The sequence below is a fragment of the Budorcas taxicolor genome, chromosome 16, assembly GCF_023091745.1.
Source record: "Budorcas taxicolor isolate Tak-1 chromosome 16, Takin1.1, whole genome shotgun sequence".
Lineage (NCBI taxonomy): Eukaryota > Metazoa > Chordata > Mammalia > Artiodactyla > Bovidae > Budorcas > Budorcas taxicolor.
In genome coordinates this window covers 31,931,428-31,952,146 of record NC_068925.1, presented here as the reverse complement: position 1 = coordinate 31,952,146, position 20,719 = coordinate 31,931,428, and the positions used below count along the sequence as shown (strand labels likewise).

Below are 20,719 nucleotides of genomic sequence, written 5' to 3'. Positions count from 1 at the left end.
GGAAATTCAAAGATTTTTCTCCTAAGTTTTCTTCTACACGTTTTATACCTTTGGCTTTTACATTTAAGCTGGTAACTATTATGAGACCTTGGTGGGGGAAGGGGTGCTGTATATATATCAATTCCTCTCCATATGCATATCTATCACTGTTTGTTGAAGATCATCCTTCCTGATTAATTCTTTATGTGGTGTATGTTTTCATTTTGATGAATGCTTGAATTCATTTATTTCAGCTTGTTTTCAATATTAGGATTAAAAAACTTAAATCAGACACATACACACACACAGAAGACTATCCTTTCTACACTGAATTACCTTGGCACCTCTGCAGAAAATAAACTGGCTATACATGTGTGGGATTGTATTCGTTTTTTAAATTTTTCTATATATTATGATGTTTTGACATCTTAAAAACCTTTCTGGCTGGAGAGAGGTTACCCATCCCAGAGCTAGCCAATTCTTGTGCATGCGTGCTAAGTCACCTCAGTCGTGTCCAGCTCTGTGCGATGCTATGGACTGTATGTAGCCCACCAGGTTCCTCTGTCCATGGGATTTGCCAGGCAAGAACACCGGAGTGGGTTGCCATGCCCACCTCCAGGAGATCTTCCTGATCCAGGGATCGAACCCACATCTCTTATGTCTCCTGCATTGGCAGGTGGGTTCTTTACCACTAGTACCACCTAGAAATAGACAGCAAAAGGCTCAGCAGGCAGCATGCCTTTGATATGCAAACTAACCAATCAGAGACCTACTTCCTCCATCTGCTTTAAAATTCAGAGTCAGGTAGGGCCACTAGCGACCACTCCTATAGCTCAAATCTCCCTGGAATTATTCAAATTAGCCAGTCTGAAACTGTTTATCTTACCCTTCCTAGCCTTTCCTGCGGAAACCTTACTAAAGGCGCTAGCCTCTAATTACCCCCCTCTTCTCCTTTCTGCCTCCTAACCACTCTGAGGCTCCCCTCATGTGATCCCGTGTGGCAATTCATGCTTCTGTTTCTAGATATATGAGTGTAATAAACTGTTTTTCCTGAGCTTCTCCAAGTCCCCTCTTGCGGCCACAACTACCTATCACAGAAAGCACACAGAACAGGGCCTATTCCTGAACTCTCTCTTCTATTCATTGTGCTGTATGTCTATCCTAAAACCATCGTCTTCATTACTGCAGCTTTAGCATGTTTAAATCAAGCGGTCTACACCCTGAAACTTTGCTCTCCTTTTAATAAAGGACTCAGTTTAAGTCTTCTGCATTAACACATAAATTTTAATCAGCTATCAATCTTTGGGACTTTGAGTAGCATTGCACTGAATCTAAATCTAGAAAGTGATATTTTGAAATCACTTATCTGTAACTTTTTATTGATTTTGAATTTTTAAAATTAACGCTTAAATTTAAACTTCGGGTTCCAGAACAGCATCCAATTATCATTAACCTTGAAAACATAAAAGCAAAGGCACAACTAGCAAACTGTGGAAAATGGAGTGACAGAGACGAGGAGAGAGTGGGAATATTAGTATCTTCACCTTTAACGCAGGGAATCAAGAGATACTGTTTAGAATTGATAAAACATGGATGGGGGCTTGCACACAACATTTAAAGTTACAAACACAAGAAAAAGAATTTAACCTAATAAACATATAATAGTTATCACAATGCTAACACAGCAAGAGCAGATTTTTTTTTCCACCTAAAAGTGGGTCTATTACACTCGCTTCCCCATGTCAGTAAAGAGAATCATCTACCCAATTTTTAAAGCCAAAAGCGAAGGAGTCACTCTTGATTCTTCTCTTCCACATCCCCATGTTCACTTCCCCTACAATTTTTTCATACAGTCTAATCCCCCGCAATCTGAGCAACACTATCCAGTTGCCTATTCAATACCTCCATGCAGATGTTTAATGGGTACAGACTAAACGTGTATAATTCTCCTCTTAGAACCTGTTCTTCACGAAGATTTCTGTAAGTCACTAATTAGCACCACATTCACCCATCGTTGCTCCAGCCAAAAACTTAAAAGTTGTATGTCTGACTGTTCTTTCTGTCTAACCTCTTACATCTAATCTATCGACAAACTCTTTTAGCTACACCTGCAAAATATGTCTCAAGGTCAATGATTTCTTACCACCTCTACCGCTACCACTCTAACCCAAGCCATCAGAGCTCTTGACTGGACCAATGCCTGACATGCTGAGTTCTCAACTTGAATGAACGTACGAATGAATGAGCATCCATGAGCAAACTCAGTCAGTTCTCAGTCAGTCCTTCAAAAGATATCTCAAATCTAACCAGTTCTCTTTGCTGTTACTACTCTGTATGAACCATCATACAGAAACCAGACTACTATAATCAACTATAGAAAAGCCTCTAATTGGTTCCTCTGTCTCTACCCCTGCCTCCTATAACCTGTTCCCACAGCAGCCAGAAAATTCCTTTAAAATTTCAATCAGACCATAATACTAATCCCCATTCGCTTCTCAGAACCCTACAGTAGCAGCTCATCACACAGAAAACAAAATGTTTATTTTTAGCCATAGAAAACAACGGCCTCATAACCTGACTCCTCCTCTCTCTCTAATCTTATCTCCTATAAAACTCTCTTTGTTGTTCACTCTGGTTCACCATATTGGCCTTCCTGTCCTTCACTGAACACACCATATTTATTCCTGCTTTTACGTTTGATGTACATCCAACCTGAAATTTCTTTCTCCAATATTCACATGTCTCGATTACTTCTTTTAGGTCTCCACTCAACTCCTGAGAGGTCTTAGATAGAGAAATATTTATCTCCCTATAGACATATATGAATATATCTCTTTTCAGTATTATATATTAGATATATAGAGAGAAGACAAATATAGATAGGTGTATGTATATATGTGTATATGTATATACATACATACATACTTATATCAAAATAGACTCCCAATCCCTATCATTTTCTCTTACCCCCTTTATTTTATGCATAAAAATAAGACAGTATTATATATCTGTCTCACAAGGAAACTGAAAGCTCCATAAAGGCAAGGATTTTCTGCGTCTTGTTCAAGAATACTCTGTCAGGGAGATGGAAGGGAGAGTCTGGAGGGAGGGGACATGGGTACACCTATGGCTGATGTTTGACAGAAAACAACAAAATTCGGTAAAGCAATTATCTTTCAATTAAAAATAAATAAGGTGGCAAAAAAAAAATTCAGTGTCAGAGTCAAGAAAAGTCCTGCCATCAGCACTACTATTTGCTGAGTAAATTAATAGATGAATGAATGATCAAGTCCTTCAAGTCTTAACTCACTGGTCTCACCTCCAACTGCTTTTTTTCCCATACAATTAATTTTGTTAAGATCTTAGTTTTTAGAGCAGTTTTAAGTTCACAGCAAATTGAGAGGAAAGTACATAAAGTTCCCATGTATCGTCTGCCCCTAGGCACATATAGCCTCCTCTGTTACCAACATCCCCATCACAGTGGTGCATGTGTTAAAACTGATGAACTTATGTTGACACAACATTACTACCCAAAGCCCACAGTTGTACACTAGGGTTCCCTCTTGGTGTTGAAAATCCTTTGTAATGGCGGTTGGGAGGCTATTTTTATATATGTATAAACGATCGTTTTCATTTTTTCATATGAATTTGTGAAGCCGTTTACATCCAGCTTCTTTTCATTTCTCTAAGATAACAAGCTTTTTCCTACTTCAGTGCCTTTACATTCGCTATTCCTTTTACATTAAAAAAATCTGCTCATGGCTGATTCATATCAATGTATGGCAAAAACCACTACAATATTGTAAAGTAATTAGCCTCCAATTAAAATAAATTAATTAAAAAAAAGAAATCTGTTCCCAGACGTTTCCAAAACTAGGTACTTTTAGATTCCAGGCCAGATGTCACCTCTACAGGAAGTCCCTTTGTAACCACCCATGCAATGGCAAGTTAATACTCAGCCAAATCATACTCACTGATATTAATACAATCACGGCATTTGTTACTGTCTCCTCACCCCTATAAACTTCATAAAAGACAGGGCCTTGTTTACTTGTTCACTGCTAACTGCCCACCACCCTAATCCCAATTTACAACAGTGACTAGCTAGCAGATACTCAGTGAATATCTGTTGGATAAACTCTGGAAGAATGGAGGATCCTGATATAGCTATGCAAGAAGAGAGACAGGAAGGAGATGCCTGTCTCTCGTCTTGCATAGGTAAGGTACGCTTACCTATTCTTCTTGAAAAGGTAAGCTACCTTCCCTGTCCATCAGAGCAGAAAGTTAACAGATAATATCTATACTGGTGAATCAAAAAATATTACTATGTCTCACTTGTACATGGAGTAAAAAAAAAAAAAACAACTTACAGATACAGAAAGCAGATAGGTAGGTATTTACCAGAGTCAGGAGACTGGGGAGGAGGTAAAGATGGTCAAGTGATACAAATTTCCACTTTATAAGAATTAAATAATTCCTGGGATGTAACGTACAGGATAGTGACTACAGTTAACAATACTGTATTGTATATCTAAAAGTGATAAAAGAATAATCTTAAATGTTCTCATCACAATAAAAAGCATGATAATTACATGTGGTGATGGATGTTAACTAAACTTATTGTGATGATCTATCAAATATATACCTATCAAATCATTATGTTGTATATCTAAAATTAACACAGCATTAAATGTTATTTATATTTCCATTAGAAAGAAATATTACTACAGACAGGTTATTTAGAGATGCTGTAATTTTTAAAATCTAATTCAACAATTGTCACTAATGAAAGGTATTCATTCAATTATTCATTCACTCAACAAATTATACTACATCTGCAGCATAGAGCACACCCTCAAGGAGCCTGACATCTAACTAGACACAGGAACTTAACCCCTAAATTAACACAATTAGTTTTCTGTATGATGAAGAAAGAACGCAAACTAGTTTCAGGGGGTTAGGAAAGAAGGGAGTGACATTTAATCCAAGTTCTAAAGGATAAATAGAAATTCAGTAGCTAGGGGGAGACTTCTGGTCTAGGTCCAGGAACTTACATAGCCAAAGGCCCTGAAGTAAAAACATGGTAAAGTCTCTGAGTTTGAATTTCATCCTGAGGAAAAGGAGGGCCAGGGTCTAAAACTGGTGAGTGAGAGACTATGCTGGCATTTCCCTGGTGGCTCAGAGAGTGAAGAACCTGCTTGCAATGCAGGAGTCCCCAGTTTGATCCCTTGCTCGGGAAGATCCCCTGGAGAAGGGATTGGCTAACCACTCCAGTATTCTTGCCTAGAGAATTCCATGGACAGAGGAGCCAGGCAGGCTGCAGTCCATGGGGTCTCAAAGAGTCAGACACAATTGAGCAACTAACACTTTCCCTAGGAAAAAAAATAAAATCACTCTGGTTCCTGTGTAGAAAATAGAAGCTGGCAGATTGAAGACTGCAGATAACCTTGGGAAAGAGATCATGGTAACGTGCACAAGAGTAGTTGTAGAGAAGCTAGAGAGAAGTGAGCCCATGCAGACCTTCAGGTGGAAGAATAAGCAGAACATGGTGGTGGATGGGATGCGGGGTCAAGAAGAATGTAAATCAGAGATTTACATTTACATTTACACCTGGGACTGCTGAGTGGTTGATGAGATTATTTACTAAGGTAGAAAAACACAGAGTAAAGCAGGTCTGGGGGAAGATAATGCCCTCAGGTATAGATACACAAGATTTAAGACACCAAGCAGAGGTGCCCGTAAGATGTGGGTCTGGTGCTCAGGAGAAAGGAAGAGGCTGGAGATGGAGTTCTGAGAAAAATTAACACAGAGATCCCAATTGAAGCCATGGGAGTAGAGGGCATCGTTCCACGGGCAAACATAGAGTGAGATAAGAAAAGCTCAAGCCCGCAGAATGCTGTAGAAATCTAAAGTTAAACATGATCAAATAATTGTAACCTTTATACAGTATTCTTTTTCTGTTCACAATTAGACATGAAGTCAACTTCTCTACAGAGCACCCAGTGCATATCCTAGCAGCCTGAAGCCCAGTTCGGCTTTCTTCATTATCATTTTGGGTTTGACAACTCATTAAATCACCCTGCTAAGTGCTCACTAATGTGGGATTCATCAAAAATGAATCAAATCATTCTACAACTAAACATCAAATGCAAACTCAAAAATATGATTCACATTTTTAAAGAGGTCTATAATTACCAACATAAAATAGAGCCTCTTCCTGCTAATATAGTACTTTTAAAAAGTAGATAAACTGCAGTTTGATGTGGTACCTAGTGCTTATTTTGCTCAGCACTTAATTCAATTAGAAATGTACATATTGTGAATCAAATTAAATCCAACAGAGATGAAGTAATAACTGGTGAACCTGTCTGAAACTGGTTTATTTGCTATCAATTTTTGAGAATTGATACAAATTCTCTACAAATTTTGAGAATTTTTGTAAGAAAACTTAGCTTACTCTTCCTCTTTGACTCATAACCATCAGTGATATTCTGATTATGCCAATATAGAAATAAAACTGGATACCATATATAAGCCACAGCCCATCTACTACAATATCTGACACCCCATAACAGAGCCTACACAGAAGAATATAAACATTTCTGACACAGCAGTAAATATGTATATATGTGTATACTATGTATGAAACATACACTAACAGTTTTCATGTATATCTTCCACTCACAAAATAAACACAAAGAGATTACCTCTGAAAAACAGAAGTAGGAATGGGGAAAGAACACTGGAGGAAGAACACGTTTTACATGGCAACCCACTCCAGTACTCTTACCTGGAGAATCCCATGGAGGAAGAAGCCTGGTAGGCTACAGTCCATGGGGTCGCAAAGAGTCAGACACGACTGAGCGACTTCACTTTCACTTTCAGTCTATAGTGTGCTAACTTTTATAATGCAAATGCATCCCGGTTTCATTTATGTTTAAAAATGAGGTGTGAAAACTGATGCCACTGATATCTTTCTTATGGACTCAGGGGACATTACACCCAGTAACACCTCAGCCTCCTGTAGACAACTCACTGATGCAATGGCCACACACATCAAATGCTAAGCTTGTGAACAAAAGTTATGTCCCCCTCGGGTAAACGTATTATAGATTTTATGTTATGAATTCACATCTTCTCTATCAATTTCCATTCCAAGTACTCTTGTTCATTACAGTTCATAGTTCAGTTGTCAGTTTAATTTTGTGCTCCTTTGAAGGTATCCGCAATAATTACAGTGTTTAATGTTGTACCTTAAGGGTGAGTTTAACAGAGCAGTTTAAATGCATATGTTCCGGCCATTCTCCGACTCCCACACCACCTTTGTGCACACACTCCATCCCCCGCCCCCCCACACACACACACACAAGCATATGCACTAACTGTGTTATAGATGGTATCTTTCATCTTACTAGCTATTTTCCTATTACCTTCTACAGTATCTGACGATGACACTATTATTAATGCTACAGTAAACAGCTAATATATGTGGTAAAAATACACGCACTATAATGAATCAAAATGACAAACCTACCCACCAGACTTCCTCTACTCATTCTAACCAGATAATGGGTTTTGCTTTTTTGTTTCTTGAATGTACTATAAAAGGAGGGAGTAGCACTGGGGAAAACATTCATGAAAACAAGGGAAAATAAAAGCAAATGTTCACGTCACTGAGAACAGAAAGGAAGCTTAGCGAGAAAATCTGTATCAAGTAACATGATAACTCATTGGTTCTATATGGAGTCTTCTTAACTTGAAGTTCCCTGAAACATGTAGCTCAGTTTCACATGAATAAAATATCTAAACCATCACCACGGACAGTCTTTCCAGAATTTATCTTGCAGAAAAGGGGTGGATTTGTTTTCATATTTTGCTTTTTGTTGCTATTATTGCTGATGATCTTATACAACTCTGACATCTTTAAAATTCTGATAGAATTTTTGGTTTACAAAATGAGGTATAGCGCATTCAATTGATTTTCATGTTCCTTATTTTTATTGGGAAAATGTTATTTCTAACCTTCTATTTCTTGTATTTTTTTTTTTGTTTGCATTCCTTGGGGATGTACTCATAAGGATGTACATCCTTATTAAAAATAAAATAAAGGCCAGGAATGAAAAGGAGATTACAATAGAAAATGGAAAGCTACAGCTAATCAGAATGTTAGAGCAAGAATAAAATTTAGGGTTAGAAGAGACATTAAGAGTTTGGCTTCTGACTACCTGGATTCATTTAACAAACTGCAGAGCCTACAAGCTGTAGAATGTTTGGCAGGCTGCTCGCCATTCTTACACCTCCGTTTCCTTAATAGTAAAATAAGCATAATAATAATAGTCCTTTGAAGATTCTTGTTAAGAATAAATTGAATACAATAGGGCACGGCATATAGTAGATGGCTAATACATATGAGCTCTTAGTAGCAGGACAAAACAGGAAACTAAGGCCCAGAGAGATTTAGTGCTTCCTCTGAGATAATTTCATCGGACTGATGGCAGAATATTATTAAAATGGGTCCTCTAATTTTTGTATGTTTCGGTTTCTTTTCCATTTAGAACACTCTATCTGTAGGCTGGAGAAATTATTTTCAAAGGAAAAAGTGATATAACAGAAATCCTTCAGATAAGCACAGCCTAGATTTAAAAGAAGGAAAAGAGGAATTTTCACTTGTGTGTGTATACATGTATGGTACACACACATACACACACACACCAAAATAAGAAACAAAATGTATGGATGGAGGGTGGGTGATAAGTGACACAAACACAAAACCTCCAATTAAGACTTTTTATTATGACACAATTCGTTAGAGCATAATTAAATTTCTTATTAAATGATTAATCATAAGGTTAGAAGAAAAGGTCATGTTGAATGTTAATTATACATCCTTTAAAGAATTTCAAAGATGTGAACAGCAGTACTCTCATAGACTGTCAGTTGTTGCAAATTAACTCAAACTCTTGAAAGGCACTAGGCATTATCTTTAAAAATTCAAACTACATATACCCTTTTACTAATCAATATAATGTGGAAAAATTTGTCCTACAATTAATTTGCACAAGGGTGCAAAAATGTGCACAAAAGGACGTTTATTGGAGCACTACTGGCAATACCAAGTATTGGGGGAAAAATCATACATTCACTAGTGGGGAAATTATGATTGTGGTACATTCATGTAATAGAATAAATGAAATGATAACAAAAGTTATTGTAGGTAGATTATTAAATGAAAAGACAAATCAAAGTATACAAGAATCTGTGCCAGAATAACCTGTATCTGCTTTTTAAAACAAAAGGTAAAGATACATGAATGTGTTTGCACAAAAAATGCTTCAAAATTACACAAGAAACTTACCAGCTCTGAGAAATGGGATTGAGGTCAAGAGGACAAGAAGATGGAGAGGAGTAAACATTTAACTTTTCTTCAATGATATATGAGCTTCGCAGATGGCTCAGCTGGTAAAGCACCTTCCTGCCAATGCAGGAGATGCAAGAGACGCAGGTATGATCCCTGCATCAGAGAGATCCAGGGAAGATCCCTGGGTTGGGAGAAAGACATGGCAACCTGCTCCAGTATTCTTGCCTGGAAAATTCCATGGACAGAGGAACCTGGTGGGCTACAGTTCATGGGGTCACTAAGAGCCAGACACATATATATACATACATATACATGTATATATTTATATACTATATAGAGTTTACATATTATATATATATAATTTTTTCCATATACATATATGATTTTTAAGTTGAAAGAAAACAATGTTACAATAAATAAAAGATTATGATGAAACAGATAGTTCAACAGGCATAACGGAGAACAAATTTAAGAGTAGAGAACTTATATACAGCAAAATTCTTACCTGACACTTAGCACTACAGTATTTGGCGATTCGGCATTGAGAGCATCGCATCAGCTTTTCCTTCCTGTTAAAGAATAAAAATAAAGTTAAAAAATAAAGTTCACATTAGGAAACGAATGAGAATCATATATGGCTGAAGAAAGAAAGAAAATGTAAGTCAGCATGCTGACACCAAGATGTTCCACTCACTCCATCTGTATAGTCCATGAGACTTAAATTTCCACAGTGGTGAACAACTTCTTTCAGTGTGAGACTAGTGATTTTTTAAAAATAACTATCATTCTTTTTTAAAAATTATGGTAAAATATATGTAACATAAAATGTGCCACTTTAACTATTGTGAAGTGCATAGTTTTAGTGGCATTAAGAACATTCATTAAGTGGCATTAAGAACATTGTTGTGTAACAATCCCTATGACTAATGTTCTTTTTAACATAAATTTAATGAAAATACAGAGATTCCCACTTAGGCAAAAAAAAAATCACTTTAATAGAGTTTTTAATCTCTGAATAAGAAATTCAGAATCTAGTCTATCAACTAACTCAAAGTATCCTATGCCTTTCAAATATAAAAACTGTCCAAGTTTAAATTTATCATATAGGTTAATTGTAATATACTCTTTCTAGGAAATGAGTTTTAATTCCATTAAATTCAATTACTACTTTCAACATGCTAAATTGAGATACACCAAAGTTATGTCCCCCTAGTTGCCTGAGGAAGAAAAAAGTCAAAACAAAGAAAAACTTTATTATAAAATGAAACAATAAATTTGATGATGAGACTCATAGTGACAAATAACAGACAGGACTGTGCACGCATGCTAAGTCACTTCAGTCATGTCTGACTCTCCACAACCCTATGGACTGTAGCCTGCCAAGCTCCTCTGCCCATGGGATTCTTCCAGCAAGAATACTGGAATGGGTTGCCATTTCCTTCTCCACAGGATCTTCCCAACCCAGGATCAAACCCCCGCCTCCTGCAGCTCCTGCACTGAAGGCAGATTCTTTACCACTAAGCCACCAGGGAAGCCCACATTATAAAATAAAAGCAATAAATCTGATGATGCAATTCATAGTGATAAATAACAGACAGGACTCTAGATACTTTCAAGGTGGCCAAGAGCATTAAAAGTCAAACTATAATACTAATACCAGTGATGAAACAACAAGAAATCTTTCTGAGCACTTCTGATGTGCCAGGTGTGGTTCAAACTTCTGTATATCTATTGACTCACCTCAGACAATTCTGTAAGTAAACAGTTTTATTGTGCTCATTTAAGAGTTACTTCAATACATTTTCAGGAGATAACAAGTAGATGACTAAGGAAACACACCATAAAGTGCAATGCGGTAGGGAGACACTGAAAGGGTAAGAACAAAAACCACAGAGAATCAAAACATGAATATATCAGGTGGCTCATTCACAGGAGAGCAGGAGTGAGATTCGGAGCATATAACATGAGGAGAGGTTAAAGGCCTAAACAAAGCAAAGTCAAAACACCTGCTTCCCCCAAGCGTAGAATTATAGCTGTCAGATATCAATATCCCAAACAACAACCCAAACCCAAACAATATGGCCTTAAAGTCCTCGATTTCAAGAATCATACTCCACTACCACTATTAGACAAAACTGGATCAAAGCAAAATCCACCCATGGGCAACTGATGAGACACGCTTCAAATAAAAGAACCCACAAATCTGGGATGAGAAGAATACGATGGGCAAATAGTAACATTAATATTAAAATTTAATTAATACTAATAGAAAAAAGCCTGTGTCACTATATCAGCATCAGAAAAAAAAAAAAAGACGTTAAAGTTAAAAATATTACTAGAGATGAATAAGTCAATACACAAAGATTAAGAGATTCCAACCACCAAGTATTAGTACCCAGCAAAAAGGGTACCCAGTCTAAAAATATGTAAAGTAGAAGTAATAGATCTAAGATAAAAATGAGGAATACATACTAAATTAATACAAGTAAAGCCTTTAAAATAGTACCTGGAATATATTAAGTACCATAACAGTATATCAATATAATAGTTATCACTATAACAAGTCTTTTTCAGGAAGTCATAGATAAAGCAGATGAAGAAAAAGGAGCTCTACAGTTTATTTGATTTCATGTAATACAGACCCTTGCACTTTTTATACCCATGTGTATTCACACACTCTCTTAAGGCACTCACTGGCCTTTTACAACATATGCCCACATACTGGGACACAGAGCAAATCTCAAAAATTACAAAGAATCAATATTGTATATATATATATGTATATATGTATATATATATAAAATTTTCTCTAACAATAAAAGAATTAGATTAGAAATCAGCATCAAAAATCAAGCAAGTAAAATCTCATATTTATGGAAATTTAAAAGCTTACCTCTATATAATTCAATGATCAAAGGAGAATTGTCATGAAAATTAGAAAATAGACTAAATAATTTTAAAAAAACTCAAAATGTAACCTAACGTAATACTTAAAGGAAAATTTATAGCTTTAAATGCTTACATTGACTGCAGCGGTATAACTTTTTATTCTGTTTTACGCTCCTCATAAAAAAAAAAAAAATGAAGACGGAATAAGTAGGAAATAGGAAACACTAACCATCACTCCCCAACCTGGAAAGGTACAACAACACCAAAAATATTATCAGAAAAAAAATACTACAGGCTTCAAGATTTTAATAAATCAGTATATTTGTGGGAGAAAACAAAAGCAACTTCCAACAGGCTTGAAAACAGAAGAAGCTCCAAACTGCCAAAAGATATCCGGCAGAAAGTCTGTCAAGCCAACTGGAGAATTGCCACCAAAATTGGGAGAGAATGCTTTCTGCAAGAACACTCCTAAGGACGAGGTCCCTGGGGCGCTTTTGAATCTTGCTTTCCTTAGACCTGGCTCCTCAGATATCTCCTCGTTTCCTTTTTTCTTGTCTAAGTTGTACAGAGGTTATTTCTGCTGCCTGCAAATAAAGATCCCCAACTATATAAAATGTTTCATCTCAATTTTTAAAAATAACCAGCAGAATCAAAACACCCAGAAGGTCAGTGATGAACCTGGTAGCAGGTATTAAAACCTCACCTTCCCACTCCATAGCTTTCAACTACAGACTTTTATGAATTTTAGCACAGACTTTCAGCAAAATGAATAGCAAGATGATTCAAAGTACTTCGATAATTTAGTTGCCATTTGATGCATAAAGAAAACTTCTTTAATATGAGTTATTTAAATGTTTGGGGTTATTTTTACACATCATATAACTATATAAATAAACTTAACTTCTCAAGTTTCAAAAAAAAAAAGTCAACTGAATCCAAGAGAAAAGGTGTCTTTGATTAGAGGAACCACTGAGCCTTTGAAGAGTTACTGCTTTTCTCTGTTGGGTAAGGTTCAGAGTAATAGCATACTAGTAACTGCCTGATGTTCAAGCTGGTTTTAGAAAAGGCAGAGGAACCAGAGACCAAATTGCCAACATCCGCTGGATCATGGAAAAAGCAAGAGACTTCCAGAAAAACATCTATTTCTGCTTTATTGACTATGCCAAAGCCTTTGACTATGTGGATTACAATAAACTGTGGAAAAATTCTGAAAGAGATGGGTATACCAGACCACCTGACCTGCCTCTTGAGAAATCTGTATGCAGGTCAGGAAGTAACAGCTAGAACTGGACATGGAACAACAGACTGGTTCCAAATATGAAAAGGAGTGCATCAAGGCTATATATTGTCACCCTGCTTATTTAACTTCTATACAGAGTACATCATGAGAAACGCTGGACTGGAAGAAACACAAGCTGGAATCAAGATTGCTGGGAGAAATATCAATCACCTCAGATATGCAGATGACACCACCCTTATGGCAGAAAGTGAAGAGGAACTAAAAAGCCTCTCGATGAAAGTGAAAGAGGAGAGTGAAAAAGTTGGCTTAAAGCTCAACATTCAGAAAACAAAGATCATGGCATCTGGTCCCATCACTTCATGGCAAATAGATGGGGAAACAGTAGAAATAGTAACAGACTTTATTTTTGGGGGCTGCAAAGTCACTGCAGATGGTGACTGTAGCCATGAAATTAAAAGACGCTTACTCCTTCAAAGAAAAGTTATGACCAACCTAGATAGCATATTCAGAAGAGAGACATTACTTTGCCGACTAAGGTCCGTCTAGTCAAGGCTATGGTTTTTCCTGTGGTCATGTACGGATGTGAGAGTTGGACTGTGAAGAAGGCTGAGCGCTGAAGAATTGATGCTTTTGAACTGTGGTGTTGGAGAAGACTCTTGAGAGTCCCTTGGACTGCAAGGAGATCCAACCAGTCCATTCTGAAGGAGATCAGCCCTGGGATTTCTTTGGAAGGAATGATGCTAAAGCTGAAACTCCAGAACTTTGGCCACCCCATGCGAAGAGTTGACTCATTGGAAAAGACTCTGATGTTGGGAGGGATTGGGGGCAGGAGGAGAAGGGGACGACAGAGGATGAGATGGCTGGATGGCATCACTGACTCGATGGATGTGAGTCTGAGTGAACTCCGGGAGATGGTGATGGACAGGGAGGCCTGGTGTGCCGCGATTCATGGGGTCGCAAAGTCGGATACGACTGAGCGACTGAACGGAACTGAAGGTTTCCCTACAGAGAAAACACTTGGGCAGCAGAGGGAGAGGAAAATAAGTATTAGAAACACAGCCACCAGACAGTTCAAGAAAACATTCTCTTTCTCTTAAAAATCAACATATCATTTCTAATTGAAAAACCCATATTTTTTCTTTAAAAAATCAGAAATGTACAGGTCAAATAAAAAGCAAAATTAATTAGAAGCCCCTAAATAAAAAGGATCACCTATTCTATGCAGTTCCAGAGGCTAAAACAAGAAATACTGAATGGAAGGTAGAGACAGGCAGATTTTGTCTAAAGGTAAAGACCTTGGGGGGCAACAGCTCAAAATTCAGAAGAAATGCCCCCGAGACAGTGGAGTTCTCAGTCTTTTGACATAAGGAGAATCTGGTACATACATTTACAGACATGATGTAAAGGAAATTCCAGCACTGCAAAGGAACATGAGTTAAGTTTCCTTCTAATTCCAAATTAATTGGTTCTCTTCCTCTTGTATAATCAACAAATATAAAATAAATTTGAAGACAAAATTTGGGCATATTATAAGGCCAAATATGATAATCTCAGAGGAGTAGAAAAGAGCGGAAAACAGCTTTCACAGACTATACGAACATCCTGTTTGCAAACTGATTATCTCAAGAGTGCATCCAGAACTAGAATTTCTGAATAAAAAACAATCTAAAGAAATAGGTTAGGAATGTATCAGTAACAGCAAAGTGATTAATTTTTATCTATTCTTCCCCTCAGGAGACAAATAGTAGTATGCTACCTCTAAACTAGACAAGATGTATTATTGTATACTAAAATAAATGGAAGTTTTAGATCCCACTGCAAAAAACTGAAAAAGGGATCCCTTATCACTTGTTCATATAAACTCAGATATGTTATTGAACACAAAGTCAACTCAGAGAAACTTCTCAGCTTCCTCAGTGCCCCAGAGAAGGTGATTCATGGAGCATAAGTGAAGTCCTCTCTTCCAAGTAAAAGTTGGCTCATAATTAGTTTTTCCAATAGCCTATGCAACTGAAGTATGGAAAAGAAATAAAAGTAAGGCAAAATTAATTGTTCTTCTAGTATACAAGTTAAAAATTTATACTGTCGACTCCTAAACAATGCAGGACGTAGGGGTGTTGGCCCTGCATGTAGGCAAAAATCTGTTTGTAACTTTATAGTGTGGCCCATGTATCCAAGGTTCTCTATCAATGATTCAACCAAACTCAGACCATGTAACACTGTAGATTATATTTTGTGAAGGAAAAAAAAAAAAAAAACTCTGCATATGAATGGACCTGTGCAGTTTAAACCTGCGTTATTCAAGGGTCAGCTGTATGTGGATATTGAGGAAACCGGTGTCTCTAAGAAATAAAAGAAATAAATTGGAAGACTGAGATTGACAAATATACACTACTATATAAAAAGTAGATAACTAATAAGGATCTGAATTAAATTCACCCATTCTCATTCATTTTAGTTCACTGACTCCTAAGATATCGATGTGTACTCTTGCCATCTCCTGTGTGGCCATGTCCAATTAACCTTGATTCATGGACCTAACATTCCAGGTTCCTACACAACACTGTTTTTTACAGCATCAGATTTTACTTTCATCACCAGACACATCCGCAACTAAGCCTCATTTCTGCTTTGGCCGAGCCATTTCGTTATTTCCAGAGTTACTAGTAATTGTCCTCCATTCTTCCCCAGTAGCATATTGGACACCATCCAACGTGGGGGGGCTCATCTTTTTGTGTCATATCTTTTTGCCTTTTTACACAGTTAATGGGGTTTTTGCAGCAGGAATACTAGAGTGGCTTGCCATTCTTTCCTCCAGTGGACCACGTTTTCTCCTAACTATCCACTATGACCTGTCCATCTTGGGTGGCCCTACAAGGCATGGCTCATAGCTTCACTGAGTTATGCAAGCTCATCATCATGGCAAGGCAGTGATCCATGAAGGGTGAACTTAATTCAGATAACCACTGTATCTACTACTGTGGTCAAGAATCACATAGAATAAATGGACTAGCCCTCATAACCAACAATACAAAATCAAGAATACGAAATGCAGTACTTGGGTGCAACCCCCAAAATAAATAAAAAACTGGATGATCTCGGTTCGTTTCCAAGTCAAACCATTCAACATCACAATAAACCAAGTCTATGCCTCAACGACTAATGTCGAAGAAGCTAAAGTTGATCAGTTCTATGAAGACATAGAAGACATCCTAGAATTAACACCAAAAAATGATGTCCTTTTCATCATAGGTGATTAGAATGCAAAAGCAGAAAATCAAGAGATACCTGGAGTAACAGGCAAGTTTGGCCTTGGAGTACAAAATGAAGCAGGTCAAACGCCAAGAGAATTCTGTGAAGAGTCATAACAAACACCCTTTTTCAACAACACAAGAGACAATTCTACACATGGACATCACCAAAGGGTCAATAAAGAAACCAAATGGATTATATTTTTTTGCAGTTGAAGATGGAGAAGCACTACTCAGTCAGCAAAAACAAGACCTGGAGCTGACTGTGGTCAGTTTCCAGCTAAAGAATTCAGGCTTAAACTAAAGAAAACAGGGAAAACAACTAGGCCAGTCAGGTATGACATAAATAAAATCCCCAATGATTATACAGTGGAGGTGATGAATGGATTCAAGGGATTAGATCTGATAAAAGAGTGCCTGAAGAACTATAGAGAGAGGTTTGTAATATTGTACAGGAGGCACTGACCAAAACCCTCTCAAAGAAAAAGCAATGCAAGAAGGCAAAGCGGTTGTCTGAGGAGGCTTTACAAATAGCTGAGGAAAGAAGAGAAGTGAAAAGCAAGTGAGAAAGGGAAAGATATACGCAACCGAATGTAGACAGAGTTTCAGAGAATAGCAAGTAGAGCCAAGAAGGCCTTCTTCAATGAACAATGCAAAGAAATGGAAGAAAGCAACAGAAGGGGAAAGATTAGAGATTTCTTCAAGAAAACTGGAGATATCAAAGGAACATGTTATGCAAAGATGGGCACAATAAAGGACAAAATAGTAAAGAACGAATAGAAGCAGAATAGATCAAGAAGAGACGGCAAGAATACACAGAAAAAATGTACAAAAAAGATATTAATGACCCAGTTTGGTCACTCACCTAGAGACAGACATGCTGGAGTGTGAACTCAAGTGGGCCTTAGGCAGCACTGCTGCCAATAAAGCTAGTGGAGGTGATCAAATTCCAGCACAGCTATTTAAAATCCTAAACGATGATGCTATAAAAGTGGGCTTCCCTGTTGGCTCAGATGGTACAGTCTGCCTGCAATGCAGGAGCTCTGGGTTCAATCACTAGGCTGAGAAGACGCCCTGGAGGAGGGCATGGCAACCTACTCTAGTATTCTTGCCTGGAGAATCACCAGGGACAGAGGTTGGGCTACAATCCAACTTAGACACTGAGTGACTAAGCATGGCACTTAAAAGGTCACCAAATTTGAAAAACCCAGCAGTGGCCACAGGACTGGAAGCCGTCAACCTTCATCCCAATTTCCAAGAAGGGCAGAACTGAAGAATGTACAAACTAATGAAAAACTGCACTCACTTCTCTTTTCAACCATTCAACAGTACTTGAAACAAGAACTTCCAGATGTACAAGCTAGGTCTACAAAGAGCAGAGGAACCAGAGATCAAACTGCCAACAGTTGTTGGATCATAGAGAAAGCAAATGAATTCCAGAAAAAAATTCTACTTCTCTTTCATTGACTATGCTAAAGCCTTTGACTGTGCTAATTTCAATTCAGTCACTCAGTCATGTCTGACTCTTTGCGATCCAGTGGACTGCAGAACGCCAGGCCTCCCTGTCCATCAACAACTCCCGGAGTTTACTCAAACTCATATTCATTGAGTCGGCGATTCCATCCAACCATCTCATCCTCTGTCATCCCCCTCTTCTCCTGCCTTCAATCTTTTCCAGCATCAGTTCAGTTCAGTTCAGTTCAGTCGCTCAGTCGTGTCCAACTCTTTGCGACCCCATGAATCGCAGAACGCCAGGCCTCCCTGTCCATCACCAACTCCCGGAGTTCACTCAGACTCACATCCATCGAGTCAGTGATGCCATCCAGCCATCTCATCCTTTGTCGTCCCCTTCTCCCCCTGCCTCCAATCCCTCCCAGCATCAAAGTCTTTTCCAATGAGTCAACTCTTCGCATGAGGTGGCCAAGTTCTGGAGTTTCAGCTTAAGCATCATTCCTTCCAAAGAAATCCCAGGGCTGATCTCCTTCAGAATGGACTGGTTGGATCTCCTTGCAGTCCAAGGGACTCTCAAGAGTCTTCTCCAACACCACAGTTCAAAAGCATCAATTCTTCGGTGCTCAGCTTTCTTCACAGTCCAACTCTCACATCCATACATGACCACAGGAAAAACCATAGCCTTGACTAGACGGACCTTAGTCGGCAAAGTAATCTCTCTGCTTTTGAATACGCTATCTATGTTGGTCAAAACTTTTCTTCGAAGGAGTAAGCATCTTTTAATTTCATGGCTACAGTCACCATCTGCAGTGATTTTGAAGCCCCCAAAAAATAAAGTCTGACAGTGTTTCCACTGTTTCCCCACCTATTTCCATGAAGCGATGGGACCGGATGCCACGATCTTTGTTTTCTGAATGTTGAGCTTTAAGCCAACTTTTTCACTCTCCTCTTTCACTTTCATCGAGAGGCTTTTTAGTTCCTCTTCACTTTCTGCCATAAGGGTGGTGTCATCTGCATATCTGAGGTGACTGATATTTCTCCCGGCAATCTTGATTCCAGCTGTGTTTCTTTCAGTCCAGCATTTCTCATGAGGTCTTCTCAACAGGTGGCCAAAGTATGGAGTTTCAGCTTCAACATCAGTCCTTCCAATGAATATTCAGGACTGATTTCCTTTAGGAAGAAGGTCGACTGTTTGGATCTCCTTTCTGTCCAGGGGACTCTCAAGACTCTTCTCCAATACCACAGTTCAAAAGCATCAATTCTTTGGTGCTCAGCTTTCTTTATAGTCCAACTCTCACATTCATACATGAATGGGAAAAACCATAGCTTGGACTAGAGGGACCTTTGTTGGAAAAGTAATGTCTCTGCTTTTTAATATGCTGTCTAGGTTGGTCATAACTTTCTTCCAAGGAACAAGCATCTTCTAATTTCATGGCTGCAGTCACCATCTGCAGTGATTTTGGAGCCCAAGAAAACAAAGTCTCTCACTGTTTCCACTGTTTCCCCATCTATTTGCCAGGAAGTGATAGGACCAGACGCCATGATCTTAGTTTTCTGAATGTTGAGATTTAAGCCAACTTTTTCATTCTTCTCTTTCACTTTCATCAAGAGGCTCTTTAGTTCTTTGCTTTCTGCTCTAAGTGTGGTATCCTTTGTGTATCTGACATTATTGATACTTCTCCCGGCAATGTTGATTCCAGCTTTTGCTTCATCCAGCACAGCATCTCTCATGATGTACTCTGCATATAAGTTAAATAAGCAGGGTGACAATATACAGCCCTGATGTACTCCTTTCCTGACTTGGAACCAGTCTGTTGTTCCATATCCAGTTTTAACTGTTGCTTCCTGACCTGCATACAGATTTATCAGGAGGCAGGTAAGGTAGTAAGGTATTCTCATCTCTTTAAGAATTTTCCATAGCTTGTTGTGATCCACACAGTCAAAGGCTTTGGCATAGTCAATAAAGCAGAAGTAGATGTTTTTCTGGAACTCTCTTGCTTTTATGATGATCCAGCAGATGTTGACAATTTGATCTCTGGTTCCTCTGCCTTTTCTAAATCCAGCTTGAACATCTAGAATTTCACAGTTCACATATTGCTGAAGCCTGGCGTGGAGAATTTTGAGCATTACTTTGCTAGTGTGTGAGACGAGTGCAACTGTATGATAGTTTGAGCATTCTTTGGCATTGCCCTTCTTTAGGATTGGAATGAAAACTGACCTTTTCCAGTCCTGTGGCCACTGCTGAGTTTTCCAACTTTGCTGGCATATTGAGTGCACCACTTTCATGGCCTCATCTTTTAGGATTTGAAATAGCTCAACGGGGATTCCATCACCTCCACTAGCCTTGTTCGTAGTGAAGCTTCCTAAAGCCCACTTGACTTCATATTCCAGGATGTCTGGCTCTAGGTAAGTGATCACACCATCGTGAGATTCTCTGGGCTGAAAAGATCTTTTCTGTATAGTTCTTCTATGTATTCATGTCACCTCTTCTTAACATCTTCTGCTTCTGTTAGGTGCATACCAGTTCTGTCCTTAATTGAGCCCATCTTT

General features: G+C 38.2%; 1 protein-coding gene across 1 annotated transcript in view; it reads right to left on the bottom strand.

Annotated features, from left to right (window-relative positions):
* The window catches only part of SMYD3 (SET and MYND domain containing 3), a 743,898-nt gene that overhangs the window by 570,776 nt on the left and 152,403 nt on the right, over nt 1–20,719 (bottom strand). The window contains exon 2 of the mRNA XM_052653627.1: nt 9,843–9,906. Within this exon, the coding sequence (XP_052509587.1) occupies nt 9,843–9,906 (64 nt within the window). The remainder of the gene's footprint in view (nt 1–9,842; nt 9,907–20,719) is intronic.